We start from the raw sequence: 22,548 nt of genomic DNA, 5'->3' as shown, positions 1-22,548 counted from the left end.
AACAATCCCATTCACCATTGCACCAAAAAGAATAAAATACCTAGGAATAAACCTAACTAAGGAGGTAAAAGACCTGTATTCAGAAAACTGTAAGACTCTAATGAAAGAAATCAAAAACAACACAAACAGATGGAGAGATATACCATGTTCTTGGATTGGAAGAATCAACATTGTGAAAATGACTATACTACCCAAAGCAATTTACAGATTCAATGCAATCCCTATCAAATTACCAATGGCATTTTTCACAGAACTAGAACAAGAAATTTACGATATGTATGGAAATGCAAAAGACCCTGAATAGCCAAAGCAATCTTCAGAAGGAAAGACGGAGTTGGTGGAATCAGGCTTCCTGACTTCAAACTATACTAAGAGGCTACAGTGATCAAGACACTATGGTACTGGCACAAAAACAAAAATATAGATCAATGGAACAGGACAGAAAGCCAAGAGATAAACTGTGGTCAACTAATCTATGACAAAGGAGGGAAGGATATACAATGGAGAAAAGGCTGCCCCTTCAATAAGTGGTGCTGGGAAAACTGGACAGCTACATGCAAAAGAATGAAATTAGAACACTTCCTAACACCATACACAAAAATAAACTCAAAATGGATTAAAGACCTAAATGTAAGGCCAGACACTATAAAACTCCTAGAGGAAAACATAAGAAGAACACTCTTCGACATAAATCACAGCAAGATCTTTTTTGATCCACCCCCTAGAGTAATGGAAATAAAAACAAAAATAAATGTGAGACCTAATGAAACTTCAAAGCTTCTGCACAGCAAAGGAAAATATAAGCAAGACAACCCTCAGAATGGGAGAAAATATTTGCAAATGAATCAACAGACGAAGGATTGATCTCCAAAATATATAAACAGTTCATCCAGCTCAATATCAAAAAAACAAACAACCCAATTAAAAAAGGGGCAGAAGGGACTTCCTAGGTGGCGCAATGGTTAAGAATCCTCCTGCCAATGCAGGGGACATGGGTTCGAGCCCTGCTCTAGGAAGATTCCACATGCCACGGAGCAACTAAGCCTGTGTGCCACAACTATTGAGCCTGTGCTGCAAAGCCCGTGTGCCACAACTATTGAGCCCATGTGCCACAACTGTTGAAGCCCATGTGCCACAACTATTGAAGCCCACGAGCCTAGGGCCCGTGCTCCACAACAAGAGAAGCCACTACAATGAGGAGCCTGCACACCACAATGAAGAGTAGCCCCTGCTCGCAGCAACTAGAGAAAGCCTGTGTGCAGCAACGAAGACCCGATGCAGCCAATAAATAAATTAAATAAATAAATAAATAAATTTATAAAAAAGGAAAAAAAGAAAGGGGCAGAAGACCTTAATAGGCATTTCTCCAAAGCAGACATACGTGTGGCAAAGAGGCACACGAACGGCTGCTCAACATCGCTAGTTATTAGAGAAATGCAAATCAAAACTGCAATGAGGTATCACCTCACACTGGTTAGAATGGGCATATCAGACAATCTACAAACAGTAAATGCTGGAGAGGATGTGGAGAAAAGAGAATGCTCTTGCATTGTTAGTGGGAATGTCAATTGATACAGCCACTATGGAGAACAGTATGGAGGTTCCTTGCAAAACTAAAAATAGAGTTCCCATATGACCCAGCAATCCCACTATTGGGCATATACCCAGAGAAAACCATAATTCAAAAAGACACATGCACTCCAATGTTCACTGCAGCACTATTTACAATAGCCAGGACATGGAAGCAACCTAAATGTCCATCAAGAGATGAATGGATAAAAAAGATGTGGTAAACTGGGACATTTGTAGAGACATGGATGGACCTAGAGACTGTCATACAGAGTGAAGTGAGTCAGAAGGAGAAAGACAAATATTGTATATTAACACATATATGTGGAATATAGAAAAATGGTACAAATCAACCAGTTTGCAAGGCAGAAACAGAGACACAGATGTAGAGAACAAACATATGGACACCAAGTGGGGAAAGCGGGGAGGATTGGGGGGGAATGAATTGGGAGATTGAGATTGCCATATATATATTACTAATAAGAAAAAAAACCCAAATTGTACACTCTAAATATATGCAGTTTATTGTAAAAAAACAAAAATCAAAACAACCAATGCATACCCACTGGGTTGGCTACAGTCAAAGACATAAATTGTTAGCAAGATAGAGGATAGATTGCTGGTAGGAATGTAAAATGGTTCTTTAGAAGCACTGTAAAACAGTTTCTTAAAAAGCTAAAATAATGTTACCTTATGACCCAATAATTCCACTCCTAGGTAGCTGCATAGAAATAAAAACATACGTCCACACAAAGACTTGTATGCAAATATTCACGGCAGCATTTTCCATAATAGCCAAAAGTGGAAACAATCCAAATATCCATCAAGTGGTGAATGAATAAATAAAATGTAATAATTCCACCCAATGGAATACTAATCAGCAATAAAAAGGAATGAAATACTAACACAGGAGGCAACGTAGATGAACCCTGCCCAAGACATTATGCTCAGTGAAAAAAAGCTAGATGCAAAAGACCACATAATCTTTGCTTTCATCTATATGAAATGTCCAGAAAAAGGAAATATAAAGAGACAGGTAGTAGAGTATTGTTTGCCTGTGGCTGAGGAATAGAAATAGGGATCAACAGCAAATAACCATGAGAAACTTTCTGGGGTAATAAAAATGTTCTAAATTTGGATTGTGGCTATGATTGCAGAACTCTACACATTTACTAAAAATCATTGAATTGTAAACTTAAAACAGGCAAATTTGTGGTATGTAAATTATACCTCATTAAAACTGTTTTTTTTTTAAAACAAAGGTTGAAGTAAGACAGAGTTGAAGCAAGGTTAGTTAGAAGAAATGGAAAATGTGAAAAAATTAAGATATACTGCATAATCTGACATTTCAACATTCTGAATTCCAGAAGAAGAGAAAGAATGAGAACAAGGAAATCAAATAAAAGGAGAGAAAAAAATCCTCAGAATGGAAGCTAGAACCTTAGGTTTAAAAGTCCCATCATTACAGAGAATGAATTTTTAAATCCCATACCAAGGATTTTACCATTCTTGTGAAAATCTAGAACATTATGGATAACAAACAAATCATGAAGTTTCCAGAAAGTAAAAGCAATAGATATACAAGGAATGAAAACCTGATGGAAGTTGCAGTTTTCATATGTGACACTGGATGCAGGAAGACAATGAAGGAAAATGTCCAAATTTTTAAGTGAAAAATAATTTTGAACCTTAATTCTAAACATATGCAAGTATTCATGCATGTATGAAAGTAAAATGAAGGTATTTTTTCAGACCAAAAGGACTCAGAAAGTTTATGATGGGAATAGGAAGAGAGAGGAGAGAAATAAGATCAAATTTCAGGTTTTAGCTTAAGAAAAGATACCAAATAACTTCAGACATTGAGAGAATAACATACACCTAAGTTTGTTTATTAAAAATTCAACTGAAAAAAAGAGAAGGTATTGCTTCCAATGTATTGGTGGAAAATTATGGAGCTAAGGAAGTGCGATCACTCAAAAAACAGGTGAGAAAGAGGGAAGAAGATATCCTTGTAAATACTAAGTAATAACTAAGATAGCAAGAATAAATACAAACACACTAGTGATCAAAATAAATGCTAATGTAATAAGCTGACATAAAATATAGAAATATGTATGTTGGACAGGAAACAAAATTCAGCTATATTCTATTTTTAAAAATAAAACAATTCAGCGAGATTGAAGATAAAGGTATTGGAAAAGACATATTTAACAACTGCAAAGTTAAAGAGCACTCTGTAGCAAAACTAACCTCAGAAACAAATAAAATTTAGATTGACATGTCCTACAAAGAATGCAGGTTATTTCATACTGATAAGATGTATACTCTACCAGACTGAATGGTAGAAGTCATGATCCGTGATAAAATATCCTAAGAATATCAAAGGGAAAGTTTGATGGACATTCAGGAAAACTTCAAAACCTACAATTAGAGTACAAAATATTAACACACCTCTGTTAGAAACTAGCAAATCTGGTAAACCAAAATTAAATTTAAAAAAGATTTGAGGGCTTCCCTGGTGGTGCAGGGGTTAAGAATCCACCTGCCAATGCAGGGGACACGGGTTCTAGCCCTGGTCTGGGAGGATCCCACATGCCACGGAGCAACAAAGCCTGTGCACCATAACTACTGAGCCTGTGCTCTAGAGCCCATGAGCCACAACTACTGAGCCCATGTGCCACAATTACTGAAGCCCGCATGCCTAGAGCCCGTGCTCCGCAACAAGAGAAGCCACCACAACGAGAAGCCCAAGCACCACAAGGAAGAGTAGCCCCCATGTACCACAACTAGAGAAAGCCCAGGTGCAGCAACAAAAACCCAGTGCAGCCAAAAATAAACAAATAAAAATAATAAATTTTTTTAAAGATTTGAATAAAATGAGTGCTTTGTATTAAATAAATGTAAAAAGCAGAGGTTACAATTTGTTTCAGCAAATTTTAAAATATCTGGTATTTTTGAATGCTCACTCTCCACTAATACTCTTCTAAGTACTTGATACATGGTTTAACACATTTCCTCTTCATAGCTTTTCTATGAAATGGATACCATTATTGTCAACATCATTCTACAGGTAGGAAACTCACAGGTATGCAATGGCAGATCTGAGCTTCAAAACATCCCCCCAAGCTTCCTACCTATCCCCTCACCTTCCACCCTTCCTCGTAGCTGGCATTAGATACCACACTATTAATCACTACAATATATTGCCTTTCAAACATGGAGAAGCCTCAAAAATGACATGCATTAGGCTACAAAAGACATAACAATAGAATCTTAAGTGAAAAAAATCTGAAAGAGCACATTTTCTAATCATATATGATAAGATCAGAATAAATAACCAGGACAAAGGAAGACCTTCCCTAATCCATCCACTGAGAAGTTTTCAAAGCTCCTTCCAAACAGCCGTTAGTTTAAAGAGAAAATCAAAATAGAAGTTACAGATGATTAAGAGATAAATGCCAATGAAAACATTGCATACAAAAACTACAGACATACCCAAAGGTGGCACAAAGCATTCATAACCTAAAATGCATTTATCAGGAAACAGGAAACATTGAAAAGTAAATTAAACTTTAAATCAAGGTATTAGAAAAAGAAATCAAGATAATTCCCCCAAGAAAGTTGAAGACTAGAATAAGAAAGGGAAAATATATAAATATAATTTTTAAAAGCAGTATTTAATTAAATCTCAGACAAAAAATAAGAGTAAAAGAACCAAAAGAAACAAAAGGTCATTCTTGAATGAGAATAAAAAAATGAAACTGATCAAGAGAACAAAAGGAAAGACATGAATGAACAATGCTAAAAACAAGGAAAAGGATATGTCTCTAATTAAAGAAAAGATTAAAATTTTATTTTTAAAATACTTTTATAATTTCTTGCCAATAAATATGACAATCTAGAAAAAATGGTTACTTTTTAGGAAAATAGGAATTATCAAAACAAAGTCAACTTGAGAACTAGACAACTAAAAGTAACAGAAGAAATGTATAATGTCCTTCCAGACCTACCCTAACCCTGCCCTCTCCCCACCCCCAGACATCAGTTTCAAAGAGTTTAATGAACAATTTCCAGCAATCCTTCAAGGAACAGAAAATATTTGTAGTAAATAAATCATTCCAATAAGTTAAAATTCAGATTACCCTAAATCATCATGAAATTACTATATTTCTGCTATTAAACCCAGATAAACACAAGATAAATGAAAATTGTAGGTTAATGTTGCTTATAAACACATAATATTCAATCTCCAAATAAGATATTAGTGAGTCCAGTCCAAGGGTGGATGAAAAAATAGTGTGATATGACCACATACGTATCATCTGAGGAATTCTAGGACAGGTCACATTAGAAAAATCTTTCTATGCTTTTGATTAAACCCAGAGTTTGAACACCTCTGCATTTATCAGTGCTCCTTCTGACACTAAATCATCTGTCAGAGAGTTATGTGGCAGAAAGCACCGAGGAGGAGAGAACAGAAGGAAGGACATCAAATACCAGATGTCAAGCAAACATTGCAGAAGATAAGATGTGGATGTATAAGCAGTAGCCAGTTTCACAGAGTGAAAGCATAAGAAACCTAATTGGACCCCTGTCTTACACCACCTAAAAAATCAAGTCAAAATAGATTAAAGACTTAAATGTTAGACCTGAAACTATTGTAATGTAGAGCTTGGGGGCTCTTGTTAATAATGCTGTATTGTGTATTTGAAAATGCTAAGAGAGTATATCTTAAAGTTTTCATCACAAGAAAAAAAATGGTAGCTATGTATGGTGATGAATGTTAGATAGACTTATTGTGGTGATCATTTCATAATATATACAAATATCAAATTGTTATGATGTACTCCGGAAACTAATAATAATGTTATATGCCAGTTATATCTAAATTTTAAAAATCTGTAAATAATTGCCAAAATTTGGAAGCAACCAAAATGTCCTCCAAAAGTGAATGGATAAATAAACTGTGGTACATTTAGCAATGGAATACTATTCAGGCCAAAAGGAAATGCATGTTATTAAATAAAAGAAGACAATCTGAAAAGATTACATACAGTATGACTCCAACCATATGACAGCCTAGAAAAGACAAAACAATGGAGACAGTAAAAAGATCAGATGTTGCCAGGGATTCCAGGGAGGGATAAATAGGCAGAGCACAGAGCATTTTTAGAGCAGAGAAACTACTCTGTATGATACTATATAATGGTGGATACATGTCATTATATATTTGTCTAAGCCCACAGTGTACAAGGATGAATCCTAATGGAATCCCTGGACTTTGAGTGATGATGATGTGTCAATGTAGGCTCACAATTGTAAAAAAATGTACCACTCTGTTGGGGAACGTTGATAATGGAGTGTTCTAGGCATGTTTAGGGGACATAGGGGAAATATCTACTTTCTACTCAATTTTGCTGTGAACCTACACTACTCTTTTTAATAGGTCTATTTTAAACATGTTTTTTAAAAAAATCCTGAAACTAAAACTTCTTGAAGAAAACATTGCAGGGGGGTGGGGGGACTTCTTGGCATTTTTTTTGACAATAATTTGTTGGATCTGACAGCAAAAGCACAGGCAACAAACCCCAAAATAAACAAAGGGGAGTATATCAAACTAAAAAGCTCTGCAGAGCAAAGGAAAACATCAACAGAATGAAAAGACATCTTATGAAATGGGAGAAAATATTTGTAAACCATCTACCTCACAAGGGGTTAATATCCAATATACATAAATCTCTTACAACTTAATAGCAAAAAACCAAAACCAAAAACAACAACAACAACAAAAAAAAACACAAGAAACAAACAAGAAAAACCCAACCAATTTTTAAAAAATGGGCAAAGGACGTGAATAGACATTTTTCTAAGAAGACATACAAATTGCTACCAGGTATGTGATAAAATGCTCAACATCACTAATCATGAGAGAAATGAAGATCAAAACCACAATGAGATATCATTTCACACTTGTTAGGATGGCTATTATCAAAAAATCAAAGATAACAAGTGTTGACAAAGATATGGAGAAATCAGAACACTTGTACACTGATAGAGGAAAAAGAGTGGTGCAGCCACTGTGGAAAACAGTATGAAGTTTCCAAAAAAATTAAAACTAGAACTACCATATGATCCAGCAATCCCACTTCTGGGTATTTATCTTTAAAAATTGAAATCAGGATCTGCAAGAGATATCTGCACCTCCATGTTCACTGCAGCATTATTCACCATCTCCAAAATATGGAGACAACCCAAATGTTTGTTGACAGATGAATGTATAAAAAATATGTGGAATACACTTACAATGGAATATTATTGAGTCTTTTTCTTGCTTGTCATTTTTTTTTTAATTTTTATTTTATATTGGAGTATAGTTGATTTACAATGTTGAGTTAGTCTTAGGTACACAGCAATGTGATTCAGTTATACATATCCATGTATCTATTATTTTTCAAATTCTTTTCCCATTTAGGTTATTACAGAATATTTAGCAGAGTTCCCTGTGCTATACAGTAGATCCTTGTTGGTTATCTATTTTAAATATAGGAGTGTGTATATGTCAATCCCAAACTCGCAATTATCCTTCCTCCCACCTTTCCCCTTTGGTAACCATAAGTTTGTTTTCTAAGTCTGTGAGTGTGTTTTGTAAATAAGTTCATTTGTATTATCTTTTTTTTAGATTCTGCATATAAACAACATCATATTTGTCTTTCTCTGTCTGATTTACTTCACTTAGTATGATCATCGCTGGGTCCATCCATGTTGCTACAAATGGCATTATTTCATTCTTTTTAATGGCTGAATAATATTCCATTGTATAGATGTGCCACATGTTCTTTATCCCTTCCTCTGTTGATGGACATTTTAGGTTGCTTCCCTGTCCTGGCTATTGTAAATAGTGCTGCAATGAACACTGGGGGCCATGTATCTTTTTGAATTATGGTTTTCTCCAGATAAATGCCCAGGAGTGGGATTGCTGGATCATATGGTAGCTCTATTTTTAGTTTTTTAAGAAACATCCATACTGTTCTCTATAGTGGCTGTACCAATTTACATTCCCACCAACAGTGCAAGAGGGTTCCCTTTTATCCACATCCTCTCCAGCATTTATTGTTTGCAGATTTTTTGATGATGGTCATTCTGACGGGTGTGAGGTGATACCTCATTGTAGTTTTGATTTGCATTTCTCTAATAATTAGTGATGTTGAGCATCTTTTCATGTGCTTTTTGGCCATCTGTATGTCTTCCTTGGAGAAATGTCTATTTATATATTCTGCCCATTTTTTGATTGGGTTGTTTGTGGTTTTGATATTGAGCTGCATGAGCTGTTCGTGTATTTTGGAGATTAATCCCTGTTGGTCCCTTTGTTTGCAAATATTTTCTTCCATTCTGTGGGTTGTCTTTTCATTTGGTTTATGGTTTCTTTTGCTGTGTAGAAGCTTTTAAGTTTAATTAGGTCCCATTTCTTTATGTTTGCTTTTATTTCCATTACTCTAGGAGATGGATTGAAAAAGATTTTGCTGCGATTTATGTCAGAGAGTGTTCTTCCAATGTTTTCCTCTAAGAGTTTTATAGTGTCAGGACTCACAATTAGGTCTTTAATTTATTTTGAGTTTATTTTTGTGTATGGTATTAAAGAATGTTTTGATTTCATTCTTTTACGTGTAGCTGTCCAGTTTTCCCAGCATCATTTATTGAAGAGACTGTCTTTTCTCCATTGTATATTCTTGCCTCCTTTCTGTAGATTAATTGACCATAGGTGCATGGGTTTATTTCTGGACTTTCTGTCCTGTTCCATTGATCTTTATTTCTTTTTTGTGCCAGTACTATACTGTTTTGATTACTGTAACTGTGTATTATAGTCTGAGTCAGGGAGCCTGATTCCTCCAGCTCTGTTTTTCTTTCTCAAGATTGCTTTGACTATTTGATGTCTTTTGTGTTCCCATAGAGATTGTAAAAATTTTGTTCTAATTCTGTGAAAAAGCCATTGATAATTTGGTAGGTATTGCATTGAGTCTGTATATTGCTTTGGGTAGTATAGTCATTTTGACAATATTGATTCTTCCAATCCAAGAACATGGTCTATCTCTCCATCTGCTTGTATCATCTATGATTTCTTTCATCAGTATCTTAACGGTTTTCTGAATACAGGTCTTTTTCTTTGTACACTTTTTCTTGGCTTGGCTCGGATATTTATTCTGTCATATATGTTTTTATATTACTTTATCCACTTTCAATGGGATTACAAGTTGCAAGTGCACCACACTTTTACAATAATTTCAGAAGGATTGACATTTTTAAATTACTATGCTTTCCTAATTTGGGGCACCTCACATATCTCTGTATATTTAGATCTTGTTTAATTTCCTTCAATAAGATTTTATAGTTTTTTCTTCATATAGATTCATAATTTTCAGATGTTTATAAATATATACATATTTGTTATTATGTTTGAAGTATTATTTTATTTATTTTCAATATATAGTGTTCCAAATAAAATCTATAAATTTTATATGTATATTTTATATTCATGCACATTGACAAATTCTTTTTCTAGTTCTTATGGATTTCTGTTAGGACTCTAGATTTTCTATATAAATAAAGGTAGGCCATATAATGTTGTATCTTATTTAATATTTATACCAAAACTCACACAAGGAGAAATGGATAATTTGAAAACCTATATCCATTATAAAATTGAATTAGTAATTAATATCTTTGAAAAAATTAAGCACTAGACCCAGGGGATTCACTTGTTAATCCTACCAAATATTTAAGGAAGAAGTGATACCAATTCTCCACATTCTTGTCCAGAAAATATATATTCTTATGGCTTCTCTACCTGCTTGATCTATAAATTACTAAAAGAGGGCTGTTCATGTTTCCAGCTGCAACAGTGGCTTTGTCAACTTCTATTACTATTCTATCAATTTTTACCTCACACAATTTAATGCTGTGTGTTTATCATGTATAAATACCACATTAAGGATTGTTGTGTCTTCTTGGAAAAGTGACCCCTTTGTCATATGTAGTGCTCTCTTTCTCTTAATTAATACTTTTTTCTTGTCCTGAAGTCTTTTTTCCTCTGGAAATAATGTAGCTACTCTTTCTTTTGATTAGTGTTGACATGGTTTCTCCTTCTCCATTCTTAACTTGTGTCTTCATATTTCTGTTTTTTTCCTTATTGACAATATAAGGTTGGGTCTTGTTTTCTCAGTCACTTTGACAATCTTTGTTTTTAATTGGAGTATTTAGGCCATTCACACTGAAAGTAATTATTGATATTCTGGATTATATTACCATGCTTGTAACTGTTCTTTATTCACTGTATTTGTTCTTTGTCTCTTTATTCCCCCTCTTTTTCTGCCTTCTCTAGCTTTAATTTAGCATTTTATATGAATCCATCTTAGTCTTTTATTAACATGTCAATTATACGTCTTTTTAAATGTTTTTAGTGGTTGTCTAGAGATTGCAATACACATTTTATACCACCATTTTATACCCCTGAAGCACAGGTATCTTACAGCAGAGTATTCCCAATTCCCTTCTCCTTTCGCTTATGACACTGTTGTCATTCATTGCACTTATCTATATACTATAATCATCACTTGTTCCAAACTGAGATATTCATGTTTGCCATCTGTTGCCAGACTGCCAGCTTGGATCCATTACTGTATCCACTGGTTTCTAATTTTTACATCTTTCTCATTACCAGATTACTTCCCTGTTTTTGTGGAATCCATCCTGTTGTATTTTCCTAAGAGTGGGTGTGTGCTGTTCAATGCTATACATTGACAAAATAAATAAATAAACAAACTAGAACTATACTAGATGACTTAGAGAATATTTTGCAAGGTATTGATGTGAAGACAAATTTGATGCAAAAGACAGTTTGTAATTCAGACAAAGGAAATTATATAATATTATAATATAATATGATGAATAAAACCCCTACAAGATATGGGTAGGTTATAGAAATAGGTAGATGGATTTATATGCTTATGGAGAATTTAGGAAAGAACACATGCAAGGTGATTAAAATGGATTGTGCAGGAGGGGTGGGCACAATGATGTGGTTGGAAAGGAAAATGATTGCATAAAAATTTTAGAGCGTGTATAAACTGAATTTTTAAACCTTAAATATATATATTGACATATGTATAAAGGAAATAAAGAAAATTTAGGAGCAACACTCAAAATGGATGTTTGTAAAGTAAAATTTCTCAACCCTGCATGTCTGAAGTTGTCCGGATTCACTCTGCATTTTGAAGGGCTAGATCTGTTACTGATGAGATGTCTCAAGCTTCTCTTGTCATCATTCCTCCATAAGTGACCAGTCTCTTAATTCTTTCTGAAAGATTTTCAAGTTCTTCTCTGTTTTTTAGGTGTTGGCATTTCATAATGATGTGCTTTGGTTTGGCTCTTTTAAATTCATTTTTCTAAGTCCTTTTAAAAAAACCCATGTCCTTCTACTCCATGGTACATACCTCCTTAAGTAATTCTCTTGATCTGGTCCTCTGCATTTCCCTGTGCATCTTTCTTGACTCTAATTAGGTTGCTATTAGACCCCCTAAATTAATCTTACTCTTCTATATTGTCTTTCAAATTTACTTTTTTTGTTGTTGTTATTCTTTTAATCTCTTTATTTAATTCTCTGGGAAACTTCTCCAACTTTATTTTACAACCTTTTAGTAAATCTTAGTAAAGTTCCAAAAATCTATTTTTAAAAAAGTATCTAATAGCACTATCTCTTTCTCTGTTAGTTCCTTTTTCTTTGTAACCAGGGGTGCAATGTGTATTCTCAAGTCTCTCTAAAAATGTTAGAGGTTTTTGAAGTTTCTCCTCTTTCCTACAATATCTCTGTTTCTCCTCAGCAATAACTTTTTTCTCTTTTTTAATGTTGTTCTTTCTTTCTGCTATTGGAGAATTTCTTCAAATGTCTGCTGACCTGTGGTTATCTGCTTTTACTTAAGAGGAGGCTCTGGAAATCAATCAACGTGATTCACCAAATTAAAGAATAAAGAAGGAAAACCAAATGAAGAGCTCAATAGATGCATTTGATAATATTCAACGTCTATCCATGATAAACTCTCAGCAAACTAGTAATAAACAGAAACTTCCTAAATTGTGTGTGTGTGTGTGCACGCATGTGTGTGTGTGCACGCGTGTGTGTGTGTGTATGAATCATACTTGATGGTGATACTGAATGCATTTTCTCTAAGATTGGAAACAAGGCAAGGGATTCCATTCTCACCATTTCTCCTCAACATTGTATTTAAACTCCTAACCAGTACAATAAGAAAGAAAAACAATTATTGAAAAGGAAGAAGTAAAAGAGTTTTATTTGCTGATGACATGATTATTTTTTCTATAAAATCCAAAGGAAATCTACAAATATATTACTAGAATACATGAATTTAGGAAGGTCATGAATACATGATTAATGTTTCTGAAAATCAATTCTACATTCACACAATTGTTAGAAATAATTTAAAAAGCAGTATCACTTAAAGTAGCCCCCCAAAGAGTAAAATAACTAAGAATAAGTTTAATGAAAGAAGTATATGACTTCTATACTGAAAGCTGTAAACACTTCTGGCAAGATTAAGGAAAACTAAGTAAATGGATTAGAGCTCAATATTGTTAAGATGTCACTTTTCACCAAATTTATCTACAAGTTCAATGCAAACCTTATAAAACTCAAAAAGGCTTTTCTTGTAGAAATTGACAAATCAATTTTAAAAGATATGTGAAAAAACAAAAGACCTGGAAAACCCAAGATAATATTTTCCTAATTGACTTCAAGACTTTCTATAAGCTGTAGTATTCAAATCAGTATACTGTTGGCACCAGGACAGAAAAACAGATAAATGATACAGAATAGAAATTCCAGAAATAGACCCACGCTTATGCTGCAAATTACTTTTTGAATATTTTCATTAACTTGGGCAAGGCAAAGATTTCTTAAGTTATTAGCCAAAGAAGAAAAAATGATAGCTTTAACGTCATCAAAATTAAACATTTCTCCTTGTCAAAAGGCATGGTTAAGAAAATGAAAGGCAGACCACAGAATGGGAGAAAATGTTCATAATACATATATTAAACAAAACACTTCTTTCCATAGTATATACAAGCTCCTACACATCAATAAGTAATAAAAGACAATCTAATAATATAAATGGGCCAAAGACTTGAAAAGACACTCCACAGAAGATTATGAATTGCCAATAAGCATGTAGAAGTGTGCTCAATTTTATCAGTCACTAAAGAAATACAAATTAAAACTCTATGAGATAGCACATTATACATTATAGACTAAAATGGGTAAAACTAGAAAGGCTATTTCTAATGAACTTTGAAATACAATTTGACAGGCTCTGAAATGATTAAACATACTCCTACACAATGACCCAACAATTCCACTCCTAGTTATTTACCCAAGAGAAATTAAAATATCTTGCCACCAAAAAGCTTGTATGAGAACAACAGCTTTATTCAAACTAGTCCCAAACTAGAATCCACCCAAATGTCCATAAACAGGAAAATGAATGAACAGATTGTGGTAGGTCCACACAATGAAATACCTTCAACAATAAAAAAAGAACAAATTTATGTTCATCCAACAACATGGATGATGAACAAAAGTCAGGCACAAAGCCTGGCAAAATTAACACATGGAGACAGAAAGGACACCAGTGTTTCCCTCTGAGAGGCTGCCTGGAACTTCTACTTTGTGTTAATATAAATCTTTGTGTTATTGTTTTATATAGTGAATCTTTCTAGACATCTGAATTTCAGAAATTGCTGCTGTGTTCTGTGATAGTAATTTTAAACCTGAGCCTTTTATTCTGGTTCTTAGTTGATTATTTTATTATTTATTGTTAACAGGTCAGGATGCAAGTTGAGGAGTGGAGGGTGTGCTGTTCTGTTCTTCTTTTTCAAATAACACATCAGTTTTCAGCACCATGTCTCCCTTGTGATCGCCACTGCCTCTCCAGGGTTCTGCAGGGCACACTCATTGCTTTCCTGACTTCTGGGAGCATCCTCCACCTACAGCAGTATTGTAATTAGCAATCCTCTGACCCATTTTTGTTTTATAGATTTTGGTAGAAATCTGTCATCTGCTCATTGCCCCTTGCCATTCTCCCTGTCATTGTGAATCTGATCCCTTTATTAGCATTTTAGTAGGAGGGGATAATAAAAGAGCAGACAAATGATTCTCTTCAATCTGCAATCTTTAATCAGAAACTTTTTTATGCAGAATTCAACGCAATAATATGACGTTTCTTTGATGGTTTTGGATAAAACTGGTAAGCGACAATAATTCTCTTCTGGTTTGACAAAGAAATCTAGTGTCTTCACAACTTTTATGAATACAAAATATAGATTAAAACATTATCAGAACAATAAAATAGTCAACTAAGAACCAGAAATAAAAGCTCAGGTTTAAAATTACTATCACAGAACACAGCAGCAATTTCTGAAATTCATATATCTGGAAAGATTCACTATATAAAACAATAACATAGAAAGATTTATATTAACACAAAATAGAAGTCCCAGAAGAAATGATTGCTATTCTTGTGAATTTCTCAGTTTATCCATATCATATCATTATTAACCACATTTTATCATTTATGAGCTAGTTTTATAATACAAGACGGTATTTCTCTTAACAGTTATAGGTCAGAGGAGGGGACATCTTGTTTTATTTTCTCTTGGTTGTCAATAAAGAAACATTTTCAAGGTTAGATTTTTTTTTATTCCATTGTTTTCATTCCTCTGTTTATTCCACCTTGATTTCGGACAAATTTTAAATTTTTTTAATTAAAAAATATACCAGATAAGGGAAGATATCTTTACAATGGTTTTGACTGGGACAGACTGGAATGGACTTTTTCATTCCTGTTCTTCAGTTTTTCTTAACCTCCACACTTTTTCCAATTATATCATTGTTTGTTGCTTCAATTCCATTTATTCTGGTCTCTACAGAAATCATTTATTTTATATATGTTGGTTCTTCACAACCTATCCGTTATATATAAAATATTACAGCCTCCACAAGCATCTCGGAATCTTGATGACCGTTTTCACATGGTATTCTTCCTCCCTAGGATATCCACAGAAATTCAGAGCACAGAGGACAGGCTTGTCCGTGAGGCTGTATTCAGGCACTTCAAAAGACATAAAGTGGAGATTTCAACTGCAATAACCAAGACATTTCCTTTCCTTGAGGGCCTTCGTGACCGTGAAATCATCACCAATAGAATGTATGAAGTAAGTGAGATTTATTATGTCACAATCTGGTCAACCAGCCCCAAACGAAGTTATGCTTTGATACCCTGAACATAGACGTCAGGGCACAACTAGGTAACTGAAGAGTATCTCCTATGCGTAGAAAACCTTTTCAAGTATTGTTGCAAAAATTCAAGTATTGTGATAAGGTAAAAGGGGAGAGAGAGAGCAGAAGCAGGCATCACTGCAGACAGTCCTGCTTCTCACTGAAGGAATAGGGCTCGTGGTGACCACTGGAGTCAAGGCAGATAGCACTGGAGGCAGGCTGGATCTGAAAGAGGTGTGCTCCATAGATGTTTAATACCGTATAGGAATGCACACAACATAGCATAAACTAAGAATTTAAAGAATTTTAATGAATTGATGAATAACGTAAATGAGATGATTTCATGAGATCATAATTGACACAGCATTTCTTTTCAATGAACATCCATTTAAATAGTTAGATCTGAGAACATTAACCCACAGGGAATTGATGTCTTGTGAGGAAAAATTTGGGAGTATATGCTTGCTATTCTTTCTCCAACAGTTTTTTTGGGGGGGTGTCTTTTTTTTTTTTTTGCATTTATTTACTTATTTTACTCATGCTATTTCTGGAGTCTTGGAATTTGGGTTAATGTTAGCAATAGGTGTTGTTGGAGATACAAGATACAAGTCTTCTCCTTACCCTACTAATATGCTTCCCCTGTGGTCAAGTTCACAAAAGGGGAAACTGTCACCTGGCTTCCTTGAGCCCTTCCAGGCTAAGTCGGTCTTGGTGAAGGGGCAGGAGTTGTCCAGTCAACAGAATAGCTGCCCATCACCTACCAACTCTATTCCTAAAACATTTGACCAAGCTCTTCGAAGGCTACATATTCATAAACTTTGAACCCAATTTTATTCTTCAGAATTCCTCCTTCTTTACATCTAATATAAATGAGGTGAGGAAATCAGATTCACAAATGGGTATTTTTAAGGAGAAAGGATTTACTGTTTCACTTAGTAGCCATACAAATATACAGAAATTCTAAACCTTTACCTGAAGATACCTATGTAGGGAAATCGGAATACATTAACCATAAAATCTCTTTCCAGGGCTCTTCTGTAACTTGGAAATCTGTATTTATATTTTCATTCAATATTTTTAAGGACTGTCAAGATTCTTGTAGAAACCTGGTCCCTGTATCAAGAGTGGTGTACAATGTTCTCAGTGAGCTGGAGAAGACATTTGACTGGTCGATTCTGGAAGCATTGTTCAGCGAGGTCAACAGGCAGGAATATCCTGATTTAAATCACATTTATGAAAGCTTCGCAAAGGGTAATCAGCTTATTATCTACCTTTTGATGTTCAAGGCCAATTTTGTTCCACAAGTATATATTGAGCTCCTACCATGTGCCGTACATTTTGCTGGGCAGTGGGGGTACAGTAGTTAAAAAAACACACATACCATGAGCCTTCTCGAAGCTCATGTTATAAAAGCTATGGTACAACACCCACCTGAAGATCTGCTTAACTAAGCATTTAGGCTCACAGGACAGCCAGAGCCACAGTGGCATCCGATTTAGATAGAAGGACAAATGACAGGGCAGCAGTGGTTTACATAGCAGTCCGCCAAGTTGACTACCTCAAGCTTATCTGTGGGTGCAAGATCTATCCTGGCTTGGCAACACCAGATCAATGGGAGTCAGTATCTCAACAACTCCAGAGTCATGACTTTTGGGGACCCCCCAGAGGGACAAGCCGAGTTACAAGAATCACCACATTGAAGGACAACCCAAGAATAGTCCATAGATAGTCCCTCCCAGTCCACATGTAATTTACCAGTCACAGGTCATTTTAAGCCCTAAACCCAGGGTTGGCCTAGTAATACAGAAGAAAGGCCACTTTCATCCGATTTACAGAGTAATGAGCAAGGAAATTCACTCAATATCAAATCTGACTTTAAAGGAAAAATGGTTTTATTAACTTTTTCTCTTCCAATAATCACAAAAGCTATTCTCTTCCAGGGACTATTTTTGGTGCTATATAAAACTAAACCTTGACTTTTTCCCGAGAAGGTATAATTTATACTTTTTAAAGGCTGGGGTGACTCACGCCTACACTTGCTGTCACCTCCCTGCTGCCTCCTGCACTCTGCTGTCCACAGGACCTCAAGTCAGCCGCCAAAACTGAGAGTCTGGGAACCGTGGCCAGGGTGTGACATCTCTGCCATTGCCAGGTTCCCACCTCCCTCTCATGTGCTGAAGCCCCCTCCCCTCATTGGAATGCCTGCCCACAGGCCTCCTTCACCTTTTCTGGGCTTTGGGCCATTGTTCACCTGATTTTGCTGGGACTTGAAGCCGTGTTCTGGGGAAGACAAAGCACGCATGGCTTTCACAGTCCTGTCCATCTCACCTCCTAGCAGGCATTGTCCCAGGAGGTGTTCCTGCCATCAGCTCTGGGGCAGCCCGGGCTCCACTGCCTTCTATGGTGTCTCTTCCCCAGACTCTCAGCAGGGACCTGGCCCCTAGGCTCCCTGGTTTATTTCCTTCCTCTTACATTTGCTGAGTTACCTACATGCCCGGGCCCTGGGCTGGTGTCCTGGCCTCCCCTTGTTGTCAGCCTCCTGGGTCCTTGGTCCCGAGGTCATGGGGACATCCTGCAGTGCTGCAATAGGCACTCCCTGCTTGCAGCTTCAGAGAGTGCCATTCTTTGTGGGATCTGGGCCTCTGTGGGAGCTCTGTCTAGTAACCCCACTACACTCCCCAACCCCCTCTGCTTTGTCTCTTTGGGAAGCGCTCATCCTCCCCAACATAATTAAGCCCAACCCTCACCTTATCTAGTCCCATATTTATTTTATTTTTTAATATTTATTTATGCGGCTGCGCTGGGTCTTAGTTGAGGCACACTGGATCTTCGTTGCCGCATGCAGGATATTCCTTGCGGCACATGAGCTTTAGTTGCAGCATGTAGGATCTAGTTCCCGGACCAAGGATTAAACCGGGGCCTCCTGCATTGGGAGCACGGAGTCTTAGCCACTGGACTACCAGGGAAGTCCCTAGTTCCATCTTTAAAGCTCTTGGGCTTTCTCTTTAATACACACGGATCTCTCTAGGATCCCAGCCCTTCTGCACAGGAAATCTCTCTGTTTCTTCCTTACAGTCTGAACAGTTCAGTAAACACATTTCACTTTCCTTATTTACTTTGACATGTGCTTTCCCCACAGTGTGAAGTTTATTTTACATGATTGACAGGCTCAGGATGTTTCTGCAACTCTCTTCTCCTTACATTCAAGTGGCTCATTTCTGTGCAGGGAACATAACTGCTCCCTTGCTAGGGTTTCTCTTTTCTGTCCAAGGGTGATGGGGGAACTTTACCATGATGATTGGGACCCACTGAGCTCTGAGTGACCCGAGGGCTAGGAATTCCTAAATATATAATTTTGAGATGATGTTCCTGGTCTCTGGTGGAGTCTCTAATCATTTTCTTCTCTCTCTCTGTCTTCAGTGATCCAGGAGAAAATTAATCAGGAAGAAAACAATGAAGAAGAGAGGGAGGAGAGGCCTACTTTCCCACTAAGCCTTGAGCAAGGTGATTGAGACAAATACAAACCGATTTTCATTTGCTAAGAGGAAAAAAAGAAGGGGAGGTGGGGGCTCGAGTCCTGAGCAAACAGTGGGAGTCAGGGAAGAAATGTTGAAGGACCACGGAGAAGGTGGGGAGGGATGTCTATATGAGCATCTAACCAGAGGCTGAGTCCTAGAGGAGTAGCTCTGACAAGAGACTCTTGGCCCAAATACCAAGACAAAGGAAGAGGAACCCAGGGTGTCAGTAACCAGATTTAAAGAGAACGACTACCTGGAACCAATTGTGATTTAGAAAGACTCCTGTAGGAAAAGATCAACGTGAAGGTGTGAAGGGCTAAGGACTCTGGGCCCAAGGTCAACATCAAAGAGGAGACCCTTGATGGCAGAAGAAGGGACTGATTTAAATGTGGAGGATGCTGTTCAAGAGCAGGAGTATTCAAGGAGAAAGGCAGTCACATAGAGACGGAGGTGAGGAAGTGGTAGAGACGCGGAGGAGAGGATGTGTGTATTTGAGAGACAGAGGGGAAGAAAAAGAAGAAATGAAAGGAGAAAGGGGTCAGAGACGCCATAAAAAACAACCAGGTTGTTAACAACTCACTTGATTGAGCGTTTATTCTGGGAGCTGTGGGTTTAGTGCCATTGGGCACTATTATCATTTATGTGCCCATTTTGCAGATAAGAAGTTAAAAATCTAGAGAGATCAGGTATGTAGTTGCCCTGGGGTCAAATGAGCAGGAATGGACCCAGGCATTCTGAACCCAGAGCCTGTGTTTGCAACCCTGGATACTACCTGGTAACCTAATGGAAAAGATAGAACCATGAAACAAAAATAGGGAAACATACAGAGAGGGAAAGATACTGAAAAAGAATACCAAGGGCTGGAGAAAACGGAGGAGAATCAGGCACTGAATCCTCATGGAAAGGCTCACAAGACCTGCACAGGGAGGGAGGGGAGTAAAAAGGGGTGGAGAATAGGCAGCAGGACTTTGCAGGACGTAAGGGAAGGCCACTAGTCAGGGGCAGCTCTGGGGACAAAGGCAAGTTCACTATGGCCATGGGAGTCAAGATAAGCCATCGCTAGTTACTGAATGGCTGGTGGAGATCGCGCAGTGGGATGGCCTGGCCGAGGTGCTCTCAGCCAGGGTGCAGCTGACCTGTCTTCCAGTCTATGGACTGGGGTCCAACTGCAACAGTTGGATGAGATCCACCAGGTCCAGATGCTCTCTGTATGGATATCTACAGGGGCTCTTCTTATTTATTAAAAAAAAAAAGGGGGCGGGGGGATTAGGGGAGGATGGCACAGCCTATACTTCAATTTCTGAGATAAACTTTAAATTTTTCCCCCTAGGAGCTCGTGGAAACTCATTTCGAGGCCTGACTTGGTGTTGCAGAGCGTCCTCATCTCACGATGGTGTGTTCTTGACTCTGTTCTGTGATCCTTTGCTGCTTGGGTCCCATTGTGGACTGTGCTGGGGGTGGAGTGGCTGCTGCTTTGTATCACAAAATTGCCAGTCTTTGCATCTGCAATTTCTCTGAGGATTTAGATAACAGAGTCTTAGTACTCCGAGTCGCCGGGGAGGGTCGCTCGTTCCACACTCCTTAAACGCACTTGCTGCCAATCCCTGAAGGCTCTGGTCCTGGTCGTTTTGCCCAGACTTCACAGTTTTCTGCTCTGTCCTGCTTGGTCTGGCAGCAACCTTGGTGCTTTGACGTGATGTCCAGCAGAGGCCAGTGCTGCAGCGAGAGTGGTAGGGGAAGCAGGTGATGAGCGTTCCCCGGGAGACAGGGTACCTCCCCCACCGGGTCCCTCACACAGGACCATGGACACTACGTGCCTCCTGTGCAAACCCTCTCCTGTCATCCCTATGACAGAGGCCAGGAGCTGCCCTCCAAACACCAGACAGGCCTCTGAAAAAAAACCTTTGGTACTTTAGCAACCTATAACCACGGTTTTCAGCTCTTGACCTCCATTAACCCATAACACTCTTAATAATGTTATTATTTGAAACACAATTTCCCCGAGTCTCTCAGTGTTCTCATTTGTAATGCAGGGATAATCGTCCCTATCTGGCAGGTTGTCATGAGGCTATGAAATGGAACAATGGTGGGAATGCATTTAACAGAATGACTGATACTGGGTATTCAGCATGTGTTTGTTCTTGAGTAAAAAATACTGGTACAAAACACATATTGTTAATGTAAAACATTAATCACAATGATATGATTTTTCTGATCACAGAATCCTCTATACTGATGCAGCCGATAGTTTATTTAATCATCCCCCAAACCTGAAAATGAGGTATATATTATTCCCGTTTTTCAGAGGAAAAAGGATCAGCTTAGAGAGTTTGGTTATTTGTACAAGTTCACTAAACTGAGAATTGGGACTGAATTCTGCTGTGGGTAGTGTCACAGCAGGAATTCAGGTGCCCATGGCCTGGCTTCAAATTCTGCCTCGTGATCTTAGGCAAGTGACTACCCCTCTTTGTCCCTGTTTCCTCATCCGTAAAATGGACATCTGTAAAATGTACTTACTTCAGAGGGTGATGGATTTTAAACAAGTCACATCATGTGAAGCATTCACAGGCATGCCTGGGGCTCCATCAGTGTTCCATGCGTTGGATTTATTGATTCGCCAGGCTGGAAAAGCAGTGATAAAAGCAATACCAACTTCTGGCCCAGGAAGATAAATTGAGGGTCATAGTTTCCCCATGCTTAATAAACCAGTCTATAATAAATGATGTCTTTATTCCATGACTCTCCTTAGGAAGTAAGGAACATGGAAGAGTCTCAGGGGACGTCCCGCAATATGAGATGCTCTTATTATGTAGCTTCCAGTTGGGATGTGTCATTTAAGAAAGAATACTCAAAATTAGTAATACATTTTTATAAAATAAAAAACTTTCAGAGTGATTTTTGAAAACACAGTTATACTTTTACCAAATCACATTTATTCAAAAATTAACATTTTAAAATACCCCCAAAATGTATGAATACGTATTAGCCATTCATCTAATAGGACAGCCGATGGGAAGAAGAAGGGGTAGGTAGATGGAATTGTGACGAGTAATGAGCAGAAGACAAGGGATTCCGTGTGTGTGTGTGTGTGTGTGTGTGTGTGTGTGTGTGTGTGTGTGT

General features: G+C 37.2%; 1 protein-coding gene across 6 annotated transcripts in view; it reads left to right on the top strand.

Moving 5' to 3' along the window:
* Nucleotides 1-22,548, top strand: part of LOC130858737 (nuclear body protein SP140-like protein) — a 91,690-nt gene that overhangs the window by 23,563 nt on the left and 45,579 nt on the right. For all 6 annotated transcript variants that reach the window (XM_057745689.1, XM_057745688.1, XM_057745685.1 and 3 more), the window contains exons 2-5: nt 15,684-15,846; nt 16,993-17,161; nt 19,331-19,414; nt 20,759-20,821. In XM_057745689.1, the coding sequence (XP_057601672.1) occupies nt 15,684-15,846; nt 16,993-17,161; nt 19,331-19,414; nt 20,759-20,821 (479 nt within the window). The remainder of the gene's footprint in view (nt 1-15,683; nt 15,847-16,992; nt 17,162-19,330; nt 19,415-20,758; nt 20,822-22,548) is intronic.

Source organism: Hippopotamus amphibius, chromosome 8, assembly GCF_030028045.1.
Source record: "Hippopotamus amphibius kiboko isolate mHipAmp2 chromosome 8, mHipAmp2.hap2, whole genome shotgun sequence".
Lineage (NCBI taxonomy): Eukaryota > Metazoa > Chordata > Mammalia > Artiodactyla > Hippopotamidae > Hippopotamus > Hippopotamus amphibius.
Note: the sequence above shows the minus strand (reverse complement) of the source record. Positions and strands in the feature narration are given on the sequence as shown.